The 26,917-nt window shown below is 42.3% G+C and overlaps 1 protein-coding gene across 2 annotated transcripts; it reads left to right on the top strand.

Annotated features, from left to right (window-relative positions):
- On the top strand, positions 1 to 16,729 carry MYOZ1 (myozenin 1). 2 transcript variants are annotated; one of them, XM_010567752.1, is made up of 6 exons: positions 56 to 164; positions 2,302 to 2,403; positions 4,030 to 4,211; positions 12,811 to 13,042; positions 15,422 to 15,581; positions 16,427 to 16,729. In XM_010567752.1, the coding sequence occupies exons 2-6, from the start codon at positions 2,328 to 2,330 to the stop codon at positions 16,656 to 16,658; spliced, it is 882 nt and encodes a 293-aa protein (XP_010566054.1). In that variant the 5' UTR covers positions 56 to 164; positions 2,302 to 2,327; the 3' UTR covers positions 16,659 to 16,729. The 2 variants fall into 2 exon arrangements, with proteins under 2 accessions (XP_010566055.1, XP_010566054.1); XM_010567753.1 differs by lacking the exon at positions 2,302 to 2,403 and having other exon boundaries at positions 1 to 164.
- Positions 16,730 to 26,917: the final 10,188 nt, after the last annotated feature.

The following is a 26,917-nucleotide window of genomic DNA, read 5'->3' as shown; positions in this document are numbered from 1 at the left end:
TTTGTGCTGGGCACAGCTTGCCTGCGCCCAGGCATCCTGGGTGAGCAGGGCTACTGGACAAGCCTGCCCAGCAGCACCCAGAGACGGGCTGGAAGGAAGCAGCCCACTGCTGAGCTGTGGGGCAGGCGAGTGAACTGGTCTGAGCCTGGCACTGCAAACCTGAGGTGAGTTGACTGGGCAGCAAAATGGTTTAGAGCAGGTGCTGGAGAGGGTAAAGACTGGTTTGGTTTGCAGCAAAAACAAGGAAATGACTTCTGCAAAGACCAATGCAGAAAAAGCCAGAGGAATTGAACCAAGGGATACAGCGCAGGGGAGAACAGGATAATTGTGGCTCTGGCTTTATGTATGGGATAGTTGGGAGGATGGGGGCTAAGGCTCCAGCAGCCTCACCATGATGAAAGAGCAGTAGTCCCAGTGTAGCTCTTGACCCTGTCCATAGTGAAAGACTGCTGCCCCTTTCCTTACGCTAGACCAATTGCATGCAGCAGGTTTTCCACTCCTCAGTCCTGCGGGATTAGTAAAGGAGGACAGCAGAATGGGGCAGACTTGCCCTCACTGCTCCTTGGGAATGGGTGTGCTAGAGGAGCACAGGTCCTCCCCACCAGGGCCAGCCCTTTCTGTCTTGCCCCAGGGAGTCCATGTTTGGGGTATACAGATGATTTCCCTCTGTTTTGCCAGTCTTATGACCCATCAGATGGGCCATAACCTCCCACCCCTCCGCCCGCTGGCAGCATTGCCCCTTTCCTGTCAAGCAGGGCCTGCTTCTTTTATATAGCCAAGCAGATGTCTGGCTGCTCGAGGAGAATGTGCAGCGTGTGCTTTATGGCTGCACCTGCTCACGCGTGCTTTGGGAATACACCAGGATGGGCTCTTCTATGATGTGAACTACGTAGGCAGCATCTCAGTAAAAAAGGAAAGCTTGGGAATCTGAAAGAAAAACTAATCTGAGAGAGTATCTGCCAATGTGATTGTAGCTGGTTTGCTGTGGCTGGGCTTCTTTTAGCAGTTATCATCACCTCATCACATGAAAATCATGTTGCAAAAGGAGCAATGATAGAATGAAACTGCAAAACACACAGTAGATAAAAATGTCTTGATCACAACAAGGGCAGCGTACAAACTCCTAGAGCCAGCTGTTTGCTTGCTAGTTTTAAAATATAACTCATAGTTCAATGTCTTCAGTTCTGAAATTTTTAGCAACTAAAGTGCAAAGAATCACAAAGACAGAAAAGGTTAGTTACTGCTATTGCTGAAGCCAACGGGCCTTTGCTCATTTTTTTTTGTGTTGTGTTGTATTAGGCAAGGATCTGTCCCCCTGTATGCTGTTGTTTGGGTACGGACAGTATTGAAGTGAAGGCAAGACATGTGCCCTACTTGCATTATGTGTGATAAACCCCAAGGACTCTGAGAAGCTGCCTGAAGTGGAATTGCTGAGATTTCTCCTAATTTTCCCTGACTTTGCAGTACAGATCTCTCATCCTATCTGGGGACAGAGATGGGGAACACTGTACCAGAAGAAATCTCCCTCTTCCCCTCCTCCACCCTCCAAAATAATATGCGATAAGATCAATACATAATATAGAGGTGCAAGTGACTTCAAATTGGGTGAAAAACTTTTCCTTTAACAAGTTTGCCTGTGCCTTGTTCCTCCAGCCCTTCTGTAACAAAACAGTAGCAGTCATAAAAGACAGAATTACTTAGGAGTTTGGTTTGTTTCTTTTTTTTAACAGAACATGCAGTTTAGTGGTTTTCTGAATACCTATTCTAATTCTAATAGGACTAAATATCCAAACCAAAATTGCACATTATTCAGAAAGCTCCCAAATAACTCATGGACAGATACAAAATCTTTATTCAAAAATACTATTACCATCTAATGATAATTGCATGGTATTATAATATGGTATGATAGAGCAAATTTTCAAACTGTCATTTTGTTACTGCAGCACAAGATGATAACAGAGTACCACTGTGGCACACGTGGGTGATGGGAGACTGCCATACTGCAAATAAAATGCCTATTTTGGATGACAATGCTATATGGCACCTTGACAATGCTTCTGCTGTGATCTGCTGCCATATTTTGTGTCATAATGCTAAGTCTCCAGAGAACACCAAAATGGTCTGATGATGATATTCTGTATGGGATGATAGCATTCACTAGCTCCTTCATGTGGAAGGGGTAGAAAAGAACCTGTGTGTGACATGAAGGCTGTGTATGTCGTAACTGTAGAAGGCAACTAAAAGACAGGCAAGAAATACCTTTCTAGTGTTTCATTCTCCATTTCCTTGTGTGTTTAGAGCAAAGCAGAGAACACTTTGTGGGAATGCCCCTTGCAGGGACTCCTGCTCCTGTTAAAAGGAAAAAGTCCACTAAACTCATTGGGAAGCTGACACACGAAGGTAAGATATGCAAACCTGCACACGTGAGAATTGTTTGGATTTCAACCTGAATTTCAGCTTTTAAAATTTCACACCCTGTCTGACTGAACTCCCAGAGCGAGACATGCAGTGAACATACCAGGAGACAGACCCACAAATATTACTGAAACTCAGCCTTCAACCACATCACATTTTCTAGTTTACGGTTCAAAAGCATTGCACACACACTCAGGCCAAACATTGAACTAAATTGCATTTTGTAAACCCATATCCTCCTGCAGCATTAATTTGGATGCACACCAGTGTGAATGGAAAAAGAACATGATCTGTTATGGGTATCAATATTGCAGTGCCTAGTTATAATCTACGTTTTTTCTCTCTCTTATAACCTTTGTCTCTAATTTGTTTTTCCTCTACGTGAGAGAATTCCTTTGATTCCAGCACTCATTAGTTGAAAAAGTCAAAGTCTCTTAGAGGGGGTAATACAGCAGGAAGAATATAACTTGGGACACTTTCCTTTCCACAGAATACCTGTGTATTGGGTAGGGTGACTTTTAATTAACTGTGATATCCCTATCTTCTCTTTACTTTTGACAGCATGGGGAAGATTTTTAGAGGTTTTAAAAAGTAATAATTCAGTGCTGTCCCTTTCTTCAGCCCCCAAAAAGGGCTGTAGAAACTTCTTTGCTAGGGTACAGGTATATATTTTTCTGTTTGTCCCTAATCCTTTATTCAAGTTAACAAATAAGTAAAAATTCAATTTGCAGTTAAAGGACTTTTCGTCCTGTGCTATGAAAGAGTGCTATATAAAATTGGCTTGCTAAAAAAATAATAATTTCTTCAGAGATTGTCTAATAAAACAAATGGGCTTATACCAGTTTTATACCAGTTTAAGGATGGAGGTTCACTCTCTGTTGGAAATGAGATGTAGAGGTGGATAAGTGGTTTTAACCTTGCTTAGGAAAAGTTGCTTGTTTCTGAATGAAAAGCTTTAACTGCATTCCTGCAAGATTTTTACACTGAAAATGTTTGAATTCCTTGCTTTGATGGAGAATTGGTGGTACCAAATTAAATGGAAAAGGACTTATCGAGTAACAAGCACATTAACACTTGAAGAGAACTTCAGCTACTTTTTCCTTTAGAAATTCTCCTTAAAACAAACAAACAAAAAGATATAATAACCTTGAATCTTGCCATGGTTTCAGGATAATGTTTAAACCAAAGCATGCCAGAGTTGTCTTTATTTATTATATGTTGGCACAATCCGAAGAGCTGAATGCCACTCATCTAATTCCAGAGGAGGGGAGGCAAGTGTAACCAGACAAGGCAGTGGTGCATTTTGAGGCAGTACTAAGGAATCCTGCTGCGCTGCCTGAGGTGCTTCAGATGTGGGACATGTGCATCTAGCTCCACCTTTACGCAACTCTTCTCTGTGTAGATTTGTCTCAATTGCAATCCATAGTAAATTTCACCCATCTATATCCAAAGTGTCATCAATGTAAAAATTTGGTGCATAGGTTATTTCCTAACAACTTAATTTAGAAGATAATTTGGCTGCTTTGAAGACACTACTGATGCTGGGAAGCAATGGCCAAGCGACTTGGACCAGAGCACTTCCTAAAGCGTCCCATTTCTTATGTTTTGTAGTCATGCCACAAGAGGTGTCCAAGCTGAACTTGGGAAAGAAGATCAGCATCCCCAGAGATGTGATGCTAGAAGAGCTTTCTCTCCTCACTAACAAAGGATCCAAGATGTTCAAATTACGTCAGCTGAGGGTGGAGAAGTTCATTTATGAGAATAACCCTGATGCCTTCACCGACAGTTCTGTGGTAGGTCGGAGATGAAAACTAAAAAGCTGCTCCATACACCCAGGGGAAACAGGAATGGAGTGTGCCCAAGCTCTCCTCTGTATGTGCATGGGCCGGGGGCGTAGGGATCTACTAGCAAAGTAGTGCAGGAAAAAGACAAAGTAATATAAAGCCACAAGTTTTATTTCTTTTCGGCATCAGCACTACTTTCCTTTGGCAAATACTTGGTTTCACACATGCAGAAGCGTGAGAAAATTCAGTACTGAGTGACGAGGGAGGACTGCATGTTTGGCACGTGTTCAGAGCTGCACAAGGTGGGACTAACTGGTTTTGTATCCATTCCGTTTCTTCTCTGCAGGATGGAAATGATCCATCCAGGTCTGACTTCAGCTCCAGTAGGTGCAGTTCTATTTTTAGCCTAGGATACCCTTTTATGCTTCCTGCTGGGCAAAGTCCTCTGCTCATTTCTGCAAGATGTTCCACAAATGAGAATTCAGACAGAAACCTCTAACCTGACACTGCAGTATCTTCAATTCATTTGCGAGAAGCTATGTTTGTTTTCTTCTAAAGTATTTTTCTATCAGATATGGTATATAAATTCAGCCATTCTTCTTCTTCTTCCCTTTCCCATGAGTTAGTACTGTTATTTAATCTTTGAACTTCTCTCTACATTAGTTGCTGGTGTAAAGTCTTCTGAAGATACTTAAACTTTTACAAATTAAACTCTCCTTTCACACAATTGTCAGCAATTCAGTAAAACGAATAGAAAATTTTTCAGGTTCATATGCATTTTGATGTAGAATCTTGTCTTCTGATGTTATTTAAAATTTATTTGGTGTCATTTTATCCCTTTATGGCATCTATTTTCCAGTCCAAGGAAACTCAAGCAAAATAATAAAAGTCAAGCTGAAGAAAATGTTCTGCCAAACAACATGCTATTTTTTAGCCCTCTGATGTTTTTAAAAGCAGCAAGAAGTAAATCTTTGTAGTTCACTTCTAAAAATGACAATTTGGGAAGCAGGATGTGGAAAGATGCCTGGGGGAAAAAAAAAGGTCATTAAAAATTACAACAGTAGGTCAGATTACAGATCAGGGATGACAGACTGGAGATATAGCAAGCATATCTGGTGTTAGACATTGGGCAGTTTCTTCATCTCTTTGTGCTTTAGGTAGTTCATCTCTTCAGTGAGCTATCTCCTAGAAAGGATGTGAGAATGAATGGTGTGTTGAACTTTGGACTCTTCAGATGAAAATCTTAGAGAAATGCAAGCTGTTTTTATAAATACTCAGCAATCTCAGAGCTCCTAAAACATATGAGGGCCAAGTTCATATGTCAAAATCTGCTGCAGTGAGGAGGAGTGAGAAAATAATAAGGTGAGGGAATAAAAAAGCTGAAGTCCAAACTTATAAAATTTGAGGGTCACTTAAGGGTGTCCAATCAGAGAAATACAAAGCGAATGAGCTTTGACAAACTGACTCAAAACTGTACATGCAGAGAGTCCCTCCAGGACTGACTTTACAAAGGCTGATGACAATCAATTCTTTTTTGTTAGCTGTTTTTCCTACTTTGTTTATTCACCCGTGCCCAACTTTCACACCATACCCTTTCTGTAGTGCATCTCTCCCTCTATTCTGTAAGAATACCCCTGCTGCCAAGCTCTTTGAACAACACTGTAAGATACTGTGCTGTGGAGAAATGTACTTGGGGGTTAGACAAGACCCTAAGAAGCCTAGGATTTTCTTTATGGCTTTGCTATATGAGAACAACGGAACAGTCTCCAAACAGCAGCTGATACTCTGCTTTAAAATCCTCCATGATTCACTTTCAAAGCTATCTTTTCTCCACATTCATGGTACAGATAACAAATCTCCACTGGTCAGTGCAGGAAGACTTAGGTCAGCCCTAGAGCCTTTGCCTGGGGCCAGCTTAGCAGGATCACAAACATAATTGTTACCATTTGCTGGCTGCCCTGTGCGCTCTGTGCAAGGACTCTGCCAGGCTGCATCCACTGCCTCTGGAGATAACTATTCTCATGACCACAGCCAGTATGAGTTAGCACCTTTGCTGGCAGTCAGAGCAGTGAGAAGAAAAGCTGAGTGATCACAGCAACTGAGCCATCCTCTCAGACAGCTGGTTGCTCTTGGGCGGGTAAAGGCAACAGATCTGTGGCCTCACTGTTATCTTCCAAACCAGAAGGACAGTGCCTGACCTTAGCATCAAATAACTTTCATCAAAAAGCCCTTTTGATTGCAATATTTTATTAGCTTTCTGTTCCCTTCCTTTGTTGCTCCTGGCTCTGCTCAAAGGCAGATGCAGAAAAGAAGGCTTAAACAAAAGGGAACTGTGGGAGGAAGATAATGGCAGAGTAAAGAATTCCTACTGCTACTTCCAGTTATTTCCCCCTCCCAGTTAATTTCCATGTCCTTTTCTCCCCATCCCAAAGAAGTCCTTGTGCCTTTAAGGCTGTGGGACAGTGAAGGGATTTAAAGCTGGTCGTGTTTTCTGCTTTTATATCACAGATTTCTTAACTATCAGAATATTCTCAGGACACGCTTAGCAAAGCAGGTCAAGAAAGTTCTGGGATGGAGTGCAGATGGCTTCTTTCCCCCAAAAGTTTAACAGCAAGGTAATGTAATATAAAAACACACAAAGAGAAAGGTTATTAAAAATAAATCTAAACCATATAAGGGGTCCCAGAATAGCCTGTGCTGTAGCCATAAACCTTCCACACAAGGGAGAAGATCTCAGCAGTCACATGTCATCGATCACCCTCCTGCTTCTCTCCTCCTCCTTCTGCAGCCAAACAACCACACTGGACAATCAGATCACTTTCCTTACCTTTGGAGGAGAAAACATATATACGGTGTGTGCATGAATGCCAGATAGCTCCATGCAAAAGTGAAAACCTGCCACTCTATGACTGATGCGGCTCCACCCATCCAGTTAAAGGCAAACGGTAGCTAAACCCACAGTCAAAAGGACCGACCATTCCCAACATGAGCAAAATGAAATGCACTACCTACTGCATAGCTGTTTTCAAAACTGTGACCCTCTTCTCTTGCAAATATGCAGTGCAAGGGGATGTTTTTAGGGAGGGCTGAGTTTGACACTTTTAGCACACGGATACCCTGCCAAACAGGGAGGGTTCATGTGACATCCTCCTTGTTTGGTGCTGTGCTGGAGAAGCTGGGCTCTGCTGAGCCCTCTCTAGTAGATCAGAAGAAGGATTTCTTCTCCTCACCAGGCTGTGCCACCCTGTCGCAAGAACTGTGGTTCTCTCCATGTCTTAGAGGATATTATCAACCTCACTGTGGAGCTGCAAGATGCTATTCACTACTGACTAAAGACCATGATGAAATCCTATCTATCTTGCTATGTGCTCTATTACTGTAGCATCTGACCAACTATAGCATGAAGGAAATTACTACATTTATTTTTTAACAGTGAAACTGAACCATAGAGTAGATTAATGAATCACCCAGAGTCATAGAGAGGGTCTCAGTCTTATCTCGGGGTCTCCTAAATCCCACTTCACTGTTTAGCAGTTAATAGATCAGCAGTTCAGAGACCTTTTCTCCACTTCATAATGCTAAATTTGTTTGGCCTCAAACACATCAAGATCATGTGAAACTATGCTTCTTAGCCTTACAGCTCCAGTCATTATTGCCCTAACTTCTCTCAAGGTCCCCCAGCCACTTTGGGAACCTCTGTGTAAGACCTTCTTGCTATCATCAAGAGTAAACTGAAAACAAAACCATAGTTATGCTTTTTGGGTGTTGCTGTTACACTGCTTTTCTTCCAGTGAGGATCCTTAAAAATAGTCTTTCTGCTAGTCAAAACCAGTGGCCTGATTTGGGTTACATGCAGGAGACAGTTTAGAGAAAGATTTGATTTGCCTCCCCCCACCCTTTCTGCTTTACATACCGGATCTTAAATTAAAACGATTGTGAAGGTGGAATGACCAATATCTGAGTAGACAATTATCAGCAGTAGTACATAAAAAAACCAAAGACCCACAAACAAAAAAACCCCCATGTTGATACTTTCTCAGACTCACCCACAAGTTAAAATAAATGCCATTTCCACATCTTGGCAGTGTTTGTATGAAAACAAGCTGAATGTGTGTTGCCAAGTAATTTCTGCTGGTCTTCAGGTCAAGAGATTTCTTCAGATAAGCTAAGCTATCAACTGTGAAACAAAACAGAAGAAGTGAAAAAGGGTTAAAGAACTGGATTACTGTTCTTCTGGATAATGGCAGGAGTTATCCTATATTCCTTTTGCTGCTGAACAAGAACTCAGAGGAGTAAGCAGAGGTTGCAGGAAGAAAATGGAATTGGTTATGTTACAACACCAAAAGTGGTGCTTCACAGCAGATGGAAGTACACAAACAACCTACCTCAGAGATCTTACATGTTAAATAGCCAGACATGATACAGTGTGTGAAGGAAAGCATAACGACAGAGGAACAGAGATATTATCATGCAGCTACTTGTTTTAATGCACAAGCGTGCACTGATGGCTGTTTGCCCATTAGTGTACTTAGAAGAATGCCAATCAAGATCACTGGAGGTAGCGTTTAGGGGAAAATGTTAGGAAAAGCAGTCTTTCTAGGAAGTCTGTTCTGCAGGGAATATTAAACCTCTTGAACAAACATTACAGGATAACCACGAGCTGAGATACGAGAGAGCCTCAGGTTATGACCTAAGTGGAGCAAGCCAGCTGAGATGTAACTTTTCCAACAAAATTAGCTTAGCTGTGCTGGAGTTGGATTGGTCTAGAAGACCTAGAGGTCCCAACTATACCCAAAGCTGTGTAAGAGTGAACATGAAGTCTGATGCCTTCTTACTCAAGAATTGAGTGGTGTGGAAACAGCAGAATGACAGAGAGGAAGAGCCTTTTATTTTCCATAGCAGTTTGTTAGAGCACCGTGACAAAACTTTGGACTGAAATTCTGAAACTCAGTTTCTTTCATCCACAAAGAAAATGTGGCAAGTATGACATAAAATATACAAATAAGATATAAATAATTTAGGGTAGTATTAGATAAAAATTCCTATTATTTAGATGGGTAAATTCAGGCATAGAGGCAAAAAATAATTTGCCTAAGATTGAACAGCAAGTCAGAAGTAGACCTGAAAATAGAAAGCAGGAGCTGTCACGGCTGAATGGTGCCTCTTTGAGGAGCATGTTTAAAAAAAAATTAGCTTAAGATCCTTCAACAGCTGAGGTTACTTTTTATTTTCATCCTTTTTTTTTAAAGTGAATCATAGGTTTAAGGCAGTGCAATTCCAAATTAAGGACCGAGGCACACACTTTGATAAAAACAGAAGGCATTCTATGAGACTCTCCAAGTGTCTGAATTTTAAATCTCCCATCCCACAGTTATGGAGCATTTGAGTGGCTGCCACTGAGAGGACACAGTCACAGTAACTTCAGAAGTGTTAGTAACCACATAGGCATCAAACCTTTGGGAAGCTCTTTATCAGTGAGGTGGAAATAGAAACACATTTGGTGGCCTCAATCATTCTCTTCAAGGCACAGCAAGGAGCTGACGGGGAGCACACAGTGTCTCCTCCCGGGGACTGCCTGCAGTGACATCAGGGCGTTGAGATACTTAAGAGATCTCAGCTCCATTAGTTGGATCATCTTTCATTATCTATTTTTCCTAAGACATGCAGTAGCCCTAGAGAATTCAGAATTTGTCCATCTAGGCACTCAGCCTGCGGGGTCAGGCTCTTGCTAGCCCTAAGGACTTCAAAGACATGAGCCCAATTTGTTTAGCCAACCCAGGGGACTACACATCACATGAACTTGCCACAATTGTTCTCTTGTTAGAGTGGATTTAGGGACACCCAGGGACTGATAACATCCACTACCTCTAGCAACGCACCAACAGGGCTGACCCTACCACAGAGGAACTGCGTGATCTGCACCCAGAGCCAACAGGAGAAGGTTATCAGCCTTCTTGGTTGACACTGCTGGACTTCTGGGGCTTCCACCAACAGGGTCAATCAACCCTAACTGAGAGGTCGGTTTTGTGATGCAAATATGCATATATGTAAAAGCTCCACATGCTTTAGCAATGGCCCAAGACATGCGTTCCCCTCAAGTGTAAGCCGTATTTCACTCCAAACATCCTGACCAGAGGCATGCTGTAAGTACTGGAGACAAAGCCGCACCTACCCAGCTTTGACTATGTGAGACTCCTGCTTGAAACTGCTGTTCCTGAACTCCACTCTCTTGGAATGAGCTCATTTGAATCTACCGAGGTTCAAGATTTCAAAAAGATGAATTTGCCTTTGCCTCCTATTAATTTGAGCTAAGACAATCTCTTGTGGTGGCCAAAACTAAAGAAAATTACATTTTTATTCTAGCAGGTGAGTAGACTGGGGTATTGCATGGAGAATGGGTCTTTCCCACCTGAATGGAGATGTCTGCTGAACATAGGATGTTTTCCCAGTGGGTCCATGAAGAATCATGAACTAGCCTGAGACCAATCAAACTAATTTTATTTGCAGCTAAATAAGACTTAGGTGTGGCCTTGCTGAGGCAGACCTTTTGTTTCAGAGAAACTTCACTCCTTCTTGGTGATAATACTGCAACTTAAAATGACAGCAGATGACAATGATGACCCTTCCTGGTCACATGAAATACTGCTATGCAAAAAAACAAACCAGCCTGTTTTACTAATGTTATGCTGATGTTTTGATGTAGAGTGCATGTAAGTAACCAGAGGAAAAGATAAATAAGCATTTAATTCTCAGGAAGAGAACACAGCATGGGTGAAACTTGAAGGAAAACAAATGCAAATCCTGCTTTGAAATTACTGAGCAAATCAGTAGAAGCACTAACCTTGCAGATATATTAACATTTTGAGAATAACCTCAGTCTGACCCCTAGCCCTCAAAATACCCTTTTTTCAGTTTGCCTTTTTACAGCTACATAGCTCCCATGCATAATTGAACAGATTGCCCTGCTAGCTCCTATGTACAGCTTAATGCTCACAATCCTCTCCCTTCTCAGTGCTTCATGACATTCAGGGGACCATCATCTCCTCTGTTCCTAAAAAGGGAATTCCCTACAGCTAGGAGAAGGACAGACAGTCCCTAAAGGCCCTGGGGGCACCAGCTCTGCCACTTCAGCCTGCAGCTGGCTGCCTGCCTGGGTTGCAGCCTGGTGACCTGCTGTGAAACCCTGGACACTGTTGCTGGAGACACAGGGAGCGGAGGGTCAGATAATTCTGCCTTGAGCCTTGTGGGGTTTTCACTTCTCATCTATTTTTAGCTGACCGAACAGCTGGCCTTGGAAGCCTGTTTACAGCCTGGAAAGCTTCTTGTTGCTGAACTGTACTAGGTGTAAGAGCCCTGAGAAAGCCTTAACCCTTTGAGACCCAGCCCTGAGGCTGGCACTCTTGTCTCCCATTGACAGCCTGAGATGAATTTATGCAAACAGAATTGCAGCATGAGGAACCACAGATTCATTCACTTTAGCTGTATTTGTTATATCTTTGTGCAGCTATAGCCAATCCCCTAGTCCAACAGGAAAGACCATACGTGATATATAACCCATGTTACTTGTAATACACAAGAGATACTTTTTTATATCTGTTAGGATTCAAGCTTTGATCTCACTGATGACCAATACATAAAACATTTTTGCAAACATATTATATCAGTTTCTGTTCCACACAAGTACTTATTAAAATTGCTGTGTGCGAAGACAGGACCTTGTGCTAGCACCACAGAGTCTATAAATCCTGCACAGACAGTTTGCTCTTTCACTATGTACTGCAGGGATTGTGCCTTCTAACCTGGACTGGGGAGAGTGGATGGCCTGGAAAATACGACCAACTTGATTTTATTGATGGATACAGCTTGCTTTCTTGCCTTGTTGCTGGTTAGATTTGGTTCATTAACGCACTTATTGCAACAAACAAAACTCTTCCTTTTTGTCATTTTCCTCTTTTGGTTTCCAGGAAGTCTTTCATGTTTTCCCAGGCTGCTCTCTCTTCAGTCTTTCTCAACATGTAAATACCCCTCCCCATACAGACCTTTATATATATATAGAAAATAGACATATGGGCAGTCATCTTCCAGGCTTTTATGTTGTCACAGTTACCCTTTTGTTCTGGTGCCCTTTAACACTTAGCTCCCACACTGTAATGGAGCTGACTTGGCTGGGCTACCCTAACCTCGACATGAAAACATTTCCTATTTCTTGTCCAGCTTGCTTTCCCACAGGTTAGCCAATGTATCTCCATCTGGACCTTTACCTACTCTGGCAAAAGCTGCATTTCCTTTCCCTTCCTCCTGTATTTCATACTGATCACTGTTGCGGACAATACACAGATCCCTCTCTTCTCACCCTGATCATACAAAATGACTAGGAGGCATCCATTAAAAGGTGTGCTACCATTGCCCTTGCTGCTGTTCTACAACCACTCCTATAGTGAATACAGAGAATAACTTACATGAAGTTCTGCCACTGATTTTGTAACTCAGACACAGCACTGGTCAGATCATGGAGACCCAGAAGTTCACATTCTAGGACCCAACCCTGCAAATGTGAATGGACCGTGTCCAGTAACAGGGATTCCTACTCTTTTTTCTCCTGCCCTAGGATCACTTTCAGAAGTTCATCCCACCAGGAGGGCATTACGGGGAAGATGCTCATGGCTATGCCCATGGGCGGATGGTAGGAGGAGTGACAGCGGGTCAGCATGGCTCCAGTAAGCAGCAGTATCCTGCTGTTCCTCCTAGGCCTGGAAGCAAAGGAGGCCCTGGGGACAGTGAAGGGGACCGTCCAGGAGAATCGGCTGGAAGTGGTGGAGGAGGCGATGGTACTGGGAAAGGCAAGTATCTCTCTGCAAGAATAAGAAATAGCTAAAGCTGTCAGAGCTCATGCCAACCTTACTCTTAGGGACAAGTAAATTAATTTGACGAAAACCTGAATTCTTCCAAACTAAGTTCCATTGCAATGTCCAGAAAAGTTGAACTGCCTTTAGCTTGATAGTTTTGTTTGCATGCTTCTGTGTTGCTACATCACAGCAATGAAGCAGAAATACCTTCACTGGCTGGACCAAAGAAATGATAGGGAACTTAACTACTGGGCTCCTAAGGTTGATACAGCAGTATGCCAGTATGGCATACCCTTTCCATTCAAAGGTTTCACGCTGACCACTACTGGAGACAGTATTAACTCTAGCTCAGTAGTCTAACCTGACACATCAGTCTTGAGTATATCAGCCCTAATTTCAAATCAAAGCTTCCATCTAAACAAACAGCACTTTTTGGATAATCTTCAGAAAGGAACAGCAATATTTCTAAAACTTATCTGGTAATCACCACCGGTCTACTGAAGCAGTATCTGTACAAGTAAAAGTATTTTTCATTGAATTTAGTCTTTGCTTAATTTTATCCTTTGTTTAGTCTGGCCAGAAACCTCTAGAACCAAATTCCTTGTATGTGAATCAGCAGGTGAAATTGTTATTTTAACAGTCCCTATGGGATTTTACAACAAAAAGCAAATTTGCTTGGGAACCAGGAACCACTGTCATAAGTAACCAAATGAGTGACTTGTAAAATCCAAGGTTTTTCATTTACATTCTGGAAGAATGTGCATTTTATATCAAAATCATCTTTTACATTTCTGGGCATCCCTGTGAAAAAGAAATCTGTGTAGACTCTCTGTCTTCTTACAGGAGATTTTTCTCCATTGTTATCCTATTTCTGTGTGCAGGGAGAATAAGGATTAATATCATCCTATAGCTTTTACTGCAGAGCTGGATCCCAACTACTTTTATTTTTCAACCCTAACAATCAATTTACTTCTAAATTACTTAGTTTAAGTAAGTCCTTCACACAGAAAGAGGGGCGTAATGGTTTTTATCTTCTTTATGAAAATGAGGTTCTTGTACACGTCTGCAATTCTCTGAAACCAGGGAAGCCCAGGGTTTGGCAAGGTTTGAAGAAAATAAGCAAGACAAAGAAAGAAGGTGTGATAAAGAAGAAAGTTTCAGATGAGAGTAATAGGGTTCATTTACTTCACATGGACTTACATTTTCTACACAAACTGGCACCATGGAAGCACCAGTATGTCTAACTCCATTAACCTATTATTCCCATCTGCCTTAATGAAGTGAAGCAGAAGTCATTGCTCAGGAGTTTTAAGGCTTATGAAGGATGAGAATCTTAGAAGTGTGCTACATATCAATACACAACCAACGGTCTTATTAGCAAGGTGGTATTATACACAACTGGAAGAAAAAAGAAAAAGAAAAAAATAAAGGAAGAGACACGCTGAATGAAAACCCTTGTCTAAGCTCGTTTGCTTAATGGTGCAGGCAGAAGCTAACCTAAAATTTCTGGCAATCAAGTATCTGACTTAACAGCAAAGCGCAGCTCTGTCATTGGCAGGATTTTAACTTCCAGAGAGACACCCTGTCATATTTTCAAACTGCTTTTAGCCATCCTGAGGTGTTTGACCCAGACTTGGCTCTAACATCCTGGTTCAGGAGGGGGGAAATATGAATGTCTGTTCATTGAAACACTAAGAAAATGCCAACTTACAAAAATACTGAGACAAGGGAGATGGTCATTACAGAACATTCAAGAATAGACTACTGAGGAAGATGTTAGTAAAGATGGTTGTGGGTTGCCAAGACCTTGAGATACGATGGTTAAAGGTTTTCGGTCAGTTAGAGCTAACTTTGAAGTTTGAGCCTAGTTTTGGAGTTTACAGTCTGGGATTTATTTGTTGCATCTGATGATGACAGTGAGGTTTATATGGAGGGGTTATGTCTGCTATGATCAGACAGAGAAGAGAGAAATAAATTATGAAATTAGATAGCATTTTGCCTTGTATAAAGCTTCCCCTGAGGTAGTGAAAGAGATGATGGGGTAAGGACATTTGTTCTTGGAGTAAGAGGTTTCTATTTGAGCAACCAGAGAGAAGAATGAAAAAACTAGCTTTGAAATCTATGCTCTAATACAAATTCCTGGATGAGTGGCTCTTAGACTGTGGTACACCTACTTTTGTGGATGAGGATGGAAGTCGCATATGACGGTCTTATGTAAGATAAATCTAACTATATAATCTCAGACTTGATCTAGGAATCTGTTGAATCTGGAAACACAGCTGGTGTCTCAACTTCAATAGCAGAATACAGAAAGGCAATGTATTTAGAATAAGTGTCATCTAACGAGAGTGTTTTACCTTCCTCTGTTTACAGATGGCAAGTCAGGAGGCAAAAAAATCACTGTATTTAAAACTTACATCTCCCCCTGGGAACGAGCAATGGGTATCAGCCCCGAGGACAAAAGTCAGTTCACCATTGACTTACTGTCATATAGTTCCAAAGCTGATTTCCCCCATTACAAGTCTTTTAACCGGTAAGTCTTCTTCAATATTCAATTCAAGTTATTTAGCATGAGAAAATACAATAACCCTGGCCATAGCCATCCTGTCTTGTGCAATGTAAATAAGTTTTAGATGCATGTCATTTTCTTAGCACAGTCTCCTGTGGATGAAATGTTTGGAGGCCTACAAAGAGAAAATACATTAAGAGCTAGAGATTTTAATTCAGCTTATGGACAGAAAACCTATGCAGATGGATAAAAGGACTTTAATCCTATTTCCCTTTCTTTCTCACCCCATTTGACCAGGGAGATTTAGCTTGCCACTGTTTATTACTGCAGCCATTTAAAGTTCAAGAGTTAAGGAAAAATACTTGCGATCAGAAGCCATATACCTAACAGTACTTCAGATAAGAATCAAGATCTTCCTGCTGCTTCTGAGAAGAACTGAAAGTTTTATAAATATTTCTAGGGCAGCAACAATTTCCTGTTAACCTCTGTATATAATTTTGCCACCCAATTCCATAGCCTCAGGACATCACTACCCAGGACAAACCCAAATCCCACTCATTTCTGCAGTAACGCAGTGTCTGCCTCCTACATGTACAGGGTACCAACAGGTGTGAAAGGTGTATGGTTTGATAGAGATTGATGCAACAGGAGTGAAGGAAGTACGCAGGAGCAGAGGGGGGGGGGGTTGTTTTTAAATCTTTTTTAGTACATAGGCAATGGACACATATATGTTCTTGGGAAGGATTTGTTGGCCAGTGAGCTGCAACAGTGGTAAAATTTACAGTCTTGATAACTTTGATTATTTATTTTCTAAATCCTGTTGTTTACCTATGCTCGGTTTGCTAACTCCATGTACTCCCTTGTGCCAGGACTGCCATGCCTTACGGGGGTTATGAGAAAGCAGCCAAACGGATGACCTTCAAAGTGCCTCAGTTTGATATTTGCCCTTTGCTTTCAGAATCTCTCATGATATATAATCAAAATTTCAGCAACAGACCCTCCTTCAACAGAACCCCAATACCTTGGATGCCTTCGGGAGACTCCTCTGAGTACCATACTGAGGTCAATGTGCCAAGGAGTGGTGAAACAGAAGAGCTGTAAATCCCCACCACCAAGGCCGCCTTTTTTTCTCAGCCCCTTCTATTTGCAAGTTGATAGTAAGGGCCTGAAAAATGCAACTCTAGTTCTGTAAGCCCTTCCTTTCTTTTGCCCTTAGCCCAGACAAGTTCCTAGAAGGTTCTAAACTTATCTTCATGGTGGTGTTAATCCATATCAGAAACAGTTTCAGGGAAAGGAGCTTTTTATTCACCAGGGCGTAAAAGGGCAAAACTAGGAAGTGTTTTTCTGTTTAGCAATGCTAAATGCTGCCTGTCTGCTCCACAATAAATCTGTTTGTCATGTATTAACAAGTAATAAAACACCAAGAGAAAAAAAAGCCTTCATGTTTTCTCTTTAAAAAATGCTGCTGAATCAATTTGGGGATTAGCAATAACAAAAGTTTCAATCTCACAGCTAGACTGTTAGCATGGGAAGAAAGATTGGGGACTGATGGGGATGGTCATAAGATAGGTATACATCAAGGAGGCTTGGATAAATACTGCAAAACTGATGGTGAAGAATGATGACTTTGAGAGGAAATGATACAGGTAATCATAACAGGATCAGAGCTAAAACAGCAAGTCAGCCTATCAGTGTAACAGACAGATGAAAGTATTTCACTGTCACCTAAGATTCCCCAATTCTCCAGAGTATAAAAGCGGTGATAGCTTAAGAAGTTGGTTTTTTTTTCACACAGAGACCAAGGCGGCAATAGGTTGGGAAGGAACAGAGGCACACCCAAGTGAGATGACTTGCCCATAGTTACAAAGCAAGAAAGAAAAAGCTTTAATTGCAACAGAGATAATTTGACACCCACCACAGTGCATTACTTATTCAAATACACAGCATCAAAGTCTATTCCATTTCTTCTAACAGTTTTAGCAATGCCACACATACAGGCAGAAGGACAGACACTGTGGAAAACCAATAAGGAACTTTATTTTTCTACACGAAATACCTTCTGTTTCATGAACATTTGCACTCTGACACATAACGTACAAGACTGCTGTTTCACTACCATACCCTAGCTCAGCCTGTATGGAGACTGGTTTAGAATTCTCTGTCCTGGTGCCATCTTTAAATCAACATTTCCTCTTATAAACAGGGCTAAACAGCTAGCTTACTGCGACAGCTTCCACTGAAGTACTTTTAACTCAGGATTTTTTCCTCCTGGTCTAGAAATCCCTGCAACCATATATTTGGGGTTTATTCTGTTTGGATAGTTATGAAATGGGCTTTATTACACTCCTTTAAAAGGCTACTGCCCAAGATCTGTTAAAAATTGTGCTAATAATAACAAGCTGCAGAAGTAATGAATGAGTAGCTTCCTCACCTTTCCGCTGAAATGGCTAAACATTTATTATATGTCCTATTAAATGATTAAGAAGTATCCATGGAACTCAGTTCTGTGAATAAACTTAAAAACATTAAGGTGGTACTTTGATCTTTGGAAAAAAATCCAACAAAAATGAAAAAGGTTGTCTTTTTTGACATGTTCCTGTGAAGTATTTGAAGTTTGAGTCGAAAACAAATCCTCAGAAAAACTTGTTTATTTGGATAAAACGGATCCAGGAATTAGTTGAAAAGACATTTCCCACATTGATTTCCTTTTTTAATGCCTACATAAATACATGCAAATTTCACTGGTGAAAGACAATTAAATGGGAAATTCTCACATCTACTTAACTATTAGTTTATTCTGTAATAGATCTCTGTCTGGAAATAAGGTTGCTATGGGTTTTCCAACATTTTTAATCAATCTAGCTTTTTCAAATGCATTGTAATTAAGTGGGAGGGATTTCTTTTCCAGTTCAAAAAGTATTCTAACTATATTACAAGAATCCAGGCTACAAAGAGAATGTCAGAAGTTCAGAAGGACAGACGAAATTTCAGGGAAAACTAGGTACACTAAGGAAAATATTTTCCCACAAGATATGCCATTTATTGCCTCCCCTTTTCTGACCTGGATTTTAGACTTTTGTAATACAGGATTACATGATTTTTTAAAGTGAAATACATGATGCTTTCATGGTAAATATGTCAGGAGCAGCAGAAACAAGGCAGTTTGGTACCTGGATGTCATGGTCTATTTTCAGTAGCAGGTGTTACAGATCATGGGCCAGTTAGACATGTCAAAGAGGGCTGGCTGCTCTGAGGAGGGGTGAGCCCCAGGCAAGCCCAGCAGAGGCAGTGCCCTCACCAACCAGCACACAAGCCCACCACATCAGAGTATGGCAGGCAGAGCTGAGTGCTGGTGACAGGGTCTGTCAGTCATCCCAGACATGGAGAGGGCATGAATCGGGCACAGGGTCTATCCAAGGAGTCTGGTCAGGAGCAAAAGGAGGCAGGGCTGGACACAAGCTACACTGTGGGTCCACAGTCCATCTAGGAGACAGGCTAGCTCCAGCACAGGTCTCGGGTCCACCCAGGAGACAAGAATGCAGGCCAGCACCCCTACAACATAGCTGACAGAAGGGGCCCAGGCCCAGGCCTGAGCTTAAATGGGGTTTCTGGGCCGTAAGTGGGGTAAAGGTCCCAAGTGAGGCTGGACAGGGCACCTAAGGGCTGTTGGTGCATACAGGGCAATGATACCAAAATGACTGGGAATTCCAATATAATCACAACAATCATTTGAGTTCTACTGGAGCATAGAAAAAAAGGACTAAATAAAATAGGTCCTTAAATATGCAGGGAAATATAAGAAATACTGTGCAGAAATAGCACAGTGCTCTCTGGTGGTGTAGTTTCAAAGTTCATGTGTACAAGGAAGGCAGCATCATCCAGCAGGTAGGTCAAAGGACTGGGTATATACCCAAAGCTTCTCTCTGGTTCATAATGTACTGTTGGACAAGAGTTTTCATCTGTGCACTCCATTAGCCCAAACCCTAAGTGGGGATAAAAAGTTGCAATGTGCTTGGAATTAGTATTGTATCACTGCAAATTATTAATAATATTGCTATAATTCATACTTGTAAGCTAAGAGGATCCTTCAGTTTTGGTAATTTGCTTAATGAGGCATATAGCTCTTCTTTTGCCAGTACACTTTCAATCTCAAATCCCATCAAGCAGGATTTATGTGCTTTTGTTTCTAGTACAAAATAAGAAATACAACATTACATGTTGTAGAACAATTCAGACAACTCCTGTTTACATAGCTTAAGACACATGCTAGTTTAGTCATTATTCAAAGTAACGTTAAAAGTGAGAAAAATCAGTAATCCAAATTTGTCTCAAAAATAATTAATTTCAGTGAGGTTGCAGCTACTGTAATCAGGGCAAGATTTTGTCCAAAATGATCGAATATTTAAGAGGAAGTAAGTAACTGTTCCTGCTCTTTGTTTTCCTTGGGCTATGATGTAGACTCAGGGGAATCACCTATGTCAGAGAATTATTTATACTGGGAATAAGAGGATTTTATAAGATTTAATTACAGTGGATTTCCCCCACATACTAGAGCTACAGAATGGAAACTCAGTCATCTGCTTTTAAGCAGGATCATCGTAGTTAGAGACAAAAAAGAACTAACAAACTATTGAGCCCATCCTCTTGTAAAGGCAGGCTACAGTTCCCTCATAGAGAATGTACTGGATATTAAGCTTATACTCCATTGAACAGCAGCCAAAAATCCATTTGATAAAGAGGGGCTGGCCCATGAAAAACAGATTGGATAGAATTTTGTGACATTCAGATCTTTCATTCAGAACAAAAAGTTCTTGTATTTTTAGTTATTTACAGGATTATTTTTAGGAATATTATTTTACAGTTTCCAAGCTCTGAAATGTTTCTCTCATGTAAGGTAACTTGTATGATAAAGAATCCAAGCCACACTGAAAATGCATAAAAAAATAGTGCCCACATTTTAATGTAAAAGAAAGGTGTTTAACAAAATCTCAGCAATACTATCCATAAATATGGATTCATATGTTTTAAAATCTTGCCTGAAGATGGCTGATGGCATAAATATTTGGCAGGTAGTAGCACAGTTGGTATGTGTTGTGCAAAAACTCTTCCAGTTGACTGCAATGTATTCCATAATCAAAGGGTTTGCATCTCATAATTGTCTCTCTCATGTGAGCAGCTTGCCATTACTGATGAAGATATAATTCATACAACTAACATCTGGGAATTACATTTGATGTTGTTATTGACAGAGCATTTAGAGGAGATGGCTTTGTCATTAGGCTTAGTGACTCTCTGAAATAAAATCTGGAACAGTTTCAGGCTGTTAGGAGAATATGGGCTTTGTCTTGTTTGACTTGTTTTAAAAATCATACCATGAATACATAAAATGTATTCCCTTCTAATATACAAGATGGCAGGCATCAGACAGCCAAGAGCCTGAACACGATCGTTCTGTTATGGAGCAACCAGGCCTGCATGTGGCCATCCCTCCATGGGAAGCGCTGACTTGTGGTGTAAGGCTTGAACATTCACTGCACTGAGGTTTTTTCCTGCCTAGCTTGCCTGCAAGTATATGTTCTCTTCCACAGAAGACTGCCACAGGTGTGATCATCTGGCAAATGCCCCACTTCCAAAGCACTGTTTCTTGGCACAACAAGCTGCTGTTAGCACTTTTCTGGCAACTTATGGAGTCCACTGCTGCCCATCTGGAGCACATATGCTAATTTCTCTTGAATGAGTATTAGAAAAGTTTGCAAGCCAGCCTGCTGGCTCACAGCACATTAATACATTTATATGCAATCTCATCTATGCCCAAATCCTCAAACTGCAGGTTACAAACTAGTTTAGACAAGTTGCCTATTCTGTCTTGGAGATGTGCCTGACCAGCACCACAGATAATCAAGCAGAATTTGCAGACACATGCAGAAGCAAGATTGCACGCATTTTGTGGAACCCTACAACTTTTGTGAACTGCCGAGTATGTGGGATTTGAGAGACTATTAATCATATTCATGGCATCATATATCTACTAGTAAAAGTCTCTTCAGCTTATGTAATTAATTAGCAGTGCCTTTATGCTGTACCTCTTGCTCTCTATGTATTTAACACACAGTTAAGTGTCATCTTCTCTCTGATGATCATCTTCTGCTTGCAGTACAGCTTACACAACGCTTTAATGAGTGCAAGTACTTGCTCAAATATCTATTGTGTTAATTAACACATGTAGTAAAGGGAAGAGAACTACATAAACCCCTCTGAAGCAATGCTCTTAAATGAAACCTAAAATCCAGTCAGCTTAATAAACAAATTCTCAAATATAAACCCTTTAATTTTCAATTATACTTTTTAGAAACATTATTTATATAAAAACTTTTAATGCACATTTTCCAACTTTTTTGAAGAAAACCTGCAGGCTCTTTTTTTTGTTTTGTTTTGACCTTTTGATTAATGATAAAAAACCACAAAATGTTTTGTGCAAAGAGTTTTAATGTTAAAGTCTGTCTTTCATTTAAAGAAAATTCCATTTGATGTACTTTCAGGGAGAACTGACACAAAGAAATCTGCAGACAGGGACCACTTACCCTTTAAAAAATAGGAAGAAGTTATAGGCATAGCTCTAGCCAGAGTTATAATGAACATTTGCCTTTCAAAAATCCACAGTGAACAAATGAATGCATAAATAAGGTGAGATTAATTTATGGTTTTAAGTTCCCCTTCTAGTGCCAAACCAAAATAGTTATTCTTCTTTGTTCTTCTAACAAGGCTTACTGGGAACACTTATTTTTGGGAAATTTGGACAGGGAAGGCACAACCATACTACGAAAAGCTGACAAAGGTCTCAACTCTTCCCTGGCTCAGACATGAGCCAAGAGCAGCACTGCTGTTTTACTCCAGCTCCCTGCATTTGTAGCTGGTGAGAAGAAAAACTACAAGGAGGGCACTAACAGCAATGAAAAAGGCTACTCACTACGCAGTGCTTTATTTGTGCTCCAAAACATCCCTCTACACAAAAGGGTAAATAAGGACGCTGCAGACTTCCCCTTCTTACTGGGGGAAGGTCCTGCCTTAAGCAACAATCTCATTATACATCATTCACTGCAGGGAAAACAAAGTGGCCCCTGGAAGGAGGAACAAACAAATGAGAAACTTTCTGCCGGCCAGCCTAAGGACAACCTATGGGCCTTATCGCACAGGACCTCCCCTGCTCACAGATGCTGTACAAATTCAATTACAGTGAAGAGTGCTTTAGTCAAACTCCACAGTGCCTGGCTCAGATGAGTAATTACTTCCATATTCTATTACAAAACCAGACATACTTCAATGGGCCTGAAGCTAGCATGGATTCAGGGCTTCATTATATCTACTATCTCTAAATGTTTCTCTTAATTATCTTTGGTCCCTAAGAGAGGCTTGAGGCCTTCCTCATTTGCTCTCTCTCCCAGTACGATTGGCTTGATTCCCAAAGCAAAAGACTGAAATGGGATGTGAAGTCACAACAAGTAAACAAGCATTCTTTCAAATGCACAAACTTTTTATGCTATTATTTTAGTGGTGTTAGAAATGCCATATTAACAGCAGCCACACTAACAGTATTGCAGACACCCATATATACAAACAGTATGCTTTAAGTGTTTGCTCTGAGCAGAACAAAAGGTAGTCCCAGTCCTCCAGGCATCCTCTGTGCATCTGGTGTACCACTGATGGTACACCTGAATTATCAGAAGCTGGTAATTCTGGCATACAGAAATGCATCTTTTAGCTATAGAACATTATGCATCAACTCACTTCTCATATGTAAAAATGGGGCTCAACAACAGAATAAAAAGAACTTCCTCCACAACTTACAGAGCTGGTGGCACTCCTCTCAGGATTGTTACAAAGGACATCTCTCTCAGATGTCGGGAACACTGAAATACAAGGGCAGAAAAGAAAGTGTATTAGCCCTTGTGTCTTCATGTTTCAGTTTGAGTAATTAATTTCATTGTTTATCCAGGGTGCTAGCACTGAGATACCAACTGCTCATGGAAATGGCTCTCCCCCCAGTCATCTTCAGACTCTCTACATGCATGATCCTGAACCCATAGGAAAGGACCCATTTATTTCGGTGGGCTTTAAATGTGTATCTTGGTTATCACCAAAACCACCAGTTAGTATTATTGCCAGCACTCTGCACTGGTGACAGGAAAATCACATACTGCTATGTGCAGCTGATGCAATTCAGGGAATGAGCTTAATATTAATTTTACACATTGTCTAGTATTCAGAAAATCAAAATACAAATTTGTAAAAGATTTTATTCAAATTTTCCCATATCCTGAGATGGTCTAATTCATGCCTGAAGTACTTAGATGATGTTGAACATATGATGTTATGGGTCTAATCTGTGAGGAAACCCAACTCTTGCACGAATTACAAGTAAACTAGTGCTAGGCATTACGTTGGAGGACTGTTACCTTTGGCTCCAGTCACATCCCACAGCCATCACAGCCCATACTGTGCAACTGTTAAAGATTATACACACTCTGCAAGCACACCTGTTTCTCTTCGTGTTGCGGAGGGACATCACACACAGACCAATGTGATCAAGTGAAGTCCATTTACTACCACGTTTGATACAGTTATATACCTTATGCACTTGTGCACGCGCCCTACACAATACTCTAATTGGTACAATACCCCGTTCCACGCGACACTATCTTATTCTCTATTGGCTGAGCAAGCTTCTTCACGAGGTGTCCAGCAGTCACTTATCTCATTCTTCAGCATCCAGGTGTTGTTTGTCAGGCTCTTCTTATCTTCCTTTTTCCCAGCGTACAAGGACACAGCGTCCTTGTCTGCTCCAGCGTTTTGTAAACTTATGCTTCGTTCCCACATAACGGCTGGATTGCTCACATTCCTTTGCCCAGCCAAGAAATCCTCAACATCTTCGGGCAAGAAAAAGCTATTTCTATCCAGGCAGCTTTATCGAGCAAGCTCTGCTGCATCAGCTTAAGGTGCTGAACCACGGTAAGCTGCTCCGGGCACTGCGAGCAGCGAGCGCTCTGCGAGGCCAGCCCAGGCCCGCCCCGAGCGGCGCTTCAGCCGCCACCGCGCCGGCCCGGCCAGGCCCGCTCCGGACGCGGCGCCCACCGACCCCTGAGAGCTGCCACCTCCGCAGAGTAAGGCGGTTTACCGGGACTGAGCCAGCCCCCCCTGTCCCCCCGAAATTATTCCTAGTTACGCCCTGGCTTCGGGCGGGGTGCGGGGACAGCTCTACGGGCTGCCTCCTTACGAGGGGGTTAGTCACAACACACCGGAGACCTCTCGCCCCTTCTGGGACGGGACACCGGGTTAGGCCCCCCTGCCCTCCGAAGCGCCCCGAACCGGGGCAGGGCTGCCCTGGGCTGGGGGAATCAGAAATGGCGGTGGAAAAAGCGGAGCAGACCGAGCTTCGCCGCGCTACACTGGGCCGGACTGGGTTCCCTCAGACCTCTCGCGAGAGGAGGCGCCGCCGGCGCGGCCCGCGGCTCTCGCGGGAAGATGGCGCCTCTCGCGAGAGGCGGCTGCCGCGGCTCCCCGTAGCTATAGCAGCGGGGGATGAGGGCGCCCGAGGCGAGGTGATGGTACGCGCCGCGGCGGGAGCCGAGGCCGGCAGGTAGGGACTCACCGCCCCGAGGGGGGGGGCCGCCCCCCCCCCGCCCCCTCCCCCCCCCCCCCCCGCTTGTGCGGGGTCCCGCTGCGACTGTCCGGAGCCGTCCTGACCCTCGCGGCAGCGGGGCCGTGGCTCTGGCGGCGGGACGGGAGCGGTCGCTCCCCTCCGCGGCGCGGGCGGGCTGGGCGAGGGGTCAGGGTAGTTTGTATCGCGGTGCTGGCAGCGGCCGGGTCCCTGCGGGGCGCGGCGGGAACCCCGGATCCACCGCTCTCGGGAATACTTGGGGTTTCTTTCCTCTTGTCCCGTCTCCTTGGGGGGGGGGGGGGATCCAAACACACACCCCACCCCACCCCCACCCGCTAACTGGTTACTTGTTCCATGTGCCTGGAGACCCACCAGTGACTCTCCCAGGTCTGTAAAGCGGTGCAGCCCCGTACGGCCGCACGGCCTGGCCTCGGCTGGTGGCAGGGCGGGCAGCCCACGCGTGGGTAGCCGGCGGTCAGCGGGGTTTCCGTGCTGAGGCGCAGCCGTGGCCCCTGGGGCCTGACCTCCGGCGCAGTTGTGAGGGGCCCCCCTGCCTGCCTGCAGCGGGTCAGCTTCAGAAGAGGGAAGGAGTAGCAGGTAGGAGAAAAGAGGATACTGGAGGCTAAAAAGGTCTTTTGTCAGCAGGGATCTTTGAAATTAATATCGCCGACATTGTATTATGTCGGTTAGTAACTCAGATGTGATCGACTGTCATTGAAAGTTAATCTTGCATAGAAGCCGTTGGTTAGAAGAAGCTGCTCAGTTATAGTATTGTATTTACTATGTTGGTCCAAGGTAGGCAAAAGCATGTGCTGCCTTTTTTTTTTCTTAAAAAAAAAAATAAAGGCAGAAGCTGTTTGCTTTTCCAGGATTTTATTTCGCTTGAAACCCTTCATTCAGTAGGAGGATTATGAGTGAGGATTCGTGAAGGATTACAGCCCTAAATAGAAACCCTAACAGTATACACCTTCTGCTTTTAAAACGTTGCAGACACAATGGCTTTCTGGTCTTTCAGCTGTGTGAAGTTGTTGTGGGTATTGTAGTGGCTGATCGTGCATGTGAAAAGAATTCAAAGAGCTTTTCAGATTTCAGAACAAATTCTGAGTGTTATAATCATGGAAAAAATATGCATGTGAAATGGGAGGAAAAATAGTAGTTTCCCATGCAGTTTGAAAGAAAGAAGTATGTACTGACAACAAGCCTCTCTAAGCTTGTGCTGTTCCTCAGACTTGAAAAAGAAAATCTACAACTGAAAGGTTTTGTGCTGCAATATATTTGACATTGAATAGCAGTTTTGGAAAACAATAGCAACAATAGCAATTGCAACAATAGCAACACAGATAGTCTTGTGTTTGTTTTCAGAAGGAAAGAAAGTACTGCTGTGCTGAGAACTAAACTGGTGAGGTAATACATAACTTAAACATGACAGCTTTTAAAAATAATTGCCAAAAATGTATTATGGGCTAAAAAAAATTTGAATGAGTCTGTTGAAATCTGTTCTCATTTAGGAAGTGATAGAAATAATGATAATTTCATTAGGATACTCTTTAAATTCTATTCCAGCACCTAATCAAGAGTCTATCTAATCAAGCATGCTGCATATCATTGAGACTGAATTAAATAGGAGCCTTTTCTCCTCTTTTCTTCCCCCCCTCTTTTCTTCCCCCCCTCTTTTCTTCCCCTCTTTTCTTTTCTTCCCCTCTTT

This window comes from Haliaeetus leucocephalus, unplaced genomic scaffold (genome assembly GCF_000737465.1).
Source record: "Haliaeetus leucocephalus isolate CR32 unplaced genomic scaffold, Haliaeetus_leucocephalus-4.0 Scaffold229, whole genome shotgun sequence".
NCBI lineage: Eukaryota > Metazoa > Chordata > Aves > Accipitriformes > Accipitridae > Haliaeetus > Haliaeetus leucocephalus.
The sequence above is the reverse complement of the archived record's forward strand: the minus strand, read 5'-3'. Positions and strand labels throughout refer to the sequence as shown.

Excerpts from the sequence above, each read along its gene's own strand:
- MYOZ1 (XM_010567752.1), top strand. The coding sequence starts at position 2,328 with ATGCCCCTTGCAGGGACTCCTGCTCCTGTTAAAAGGAAAAAGTCCACT. Across the intron at positions 4,212-12,810 it reads CCTTCACCGACAGTTCTGTG|GATCACTTTCAGAAGTTCAT; the intron begins GTAGGTCGGAGA and ends CTCCTGCCCTAG. Across the intron at positions 15,582-16,426 it reads CATTACAAGTCTTTTAACCG|GACTGCCATGCCTTACGGGG; the intron begins GTAAGTCTTCTT and ends CCCTTGTGCCAG.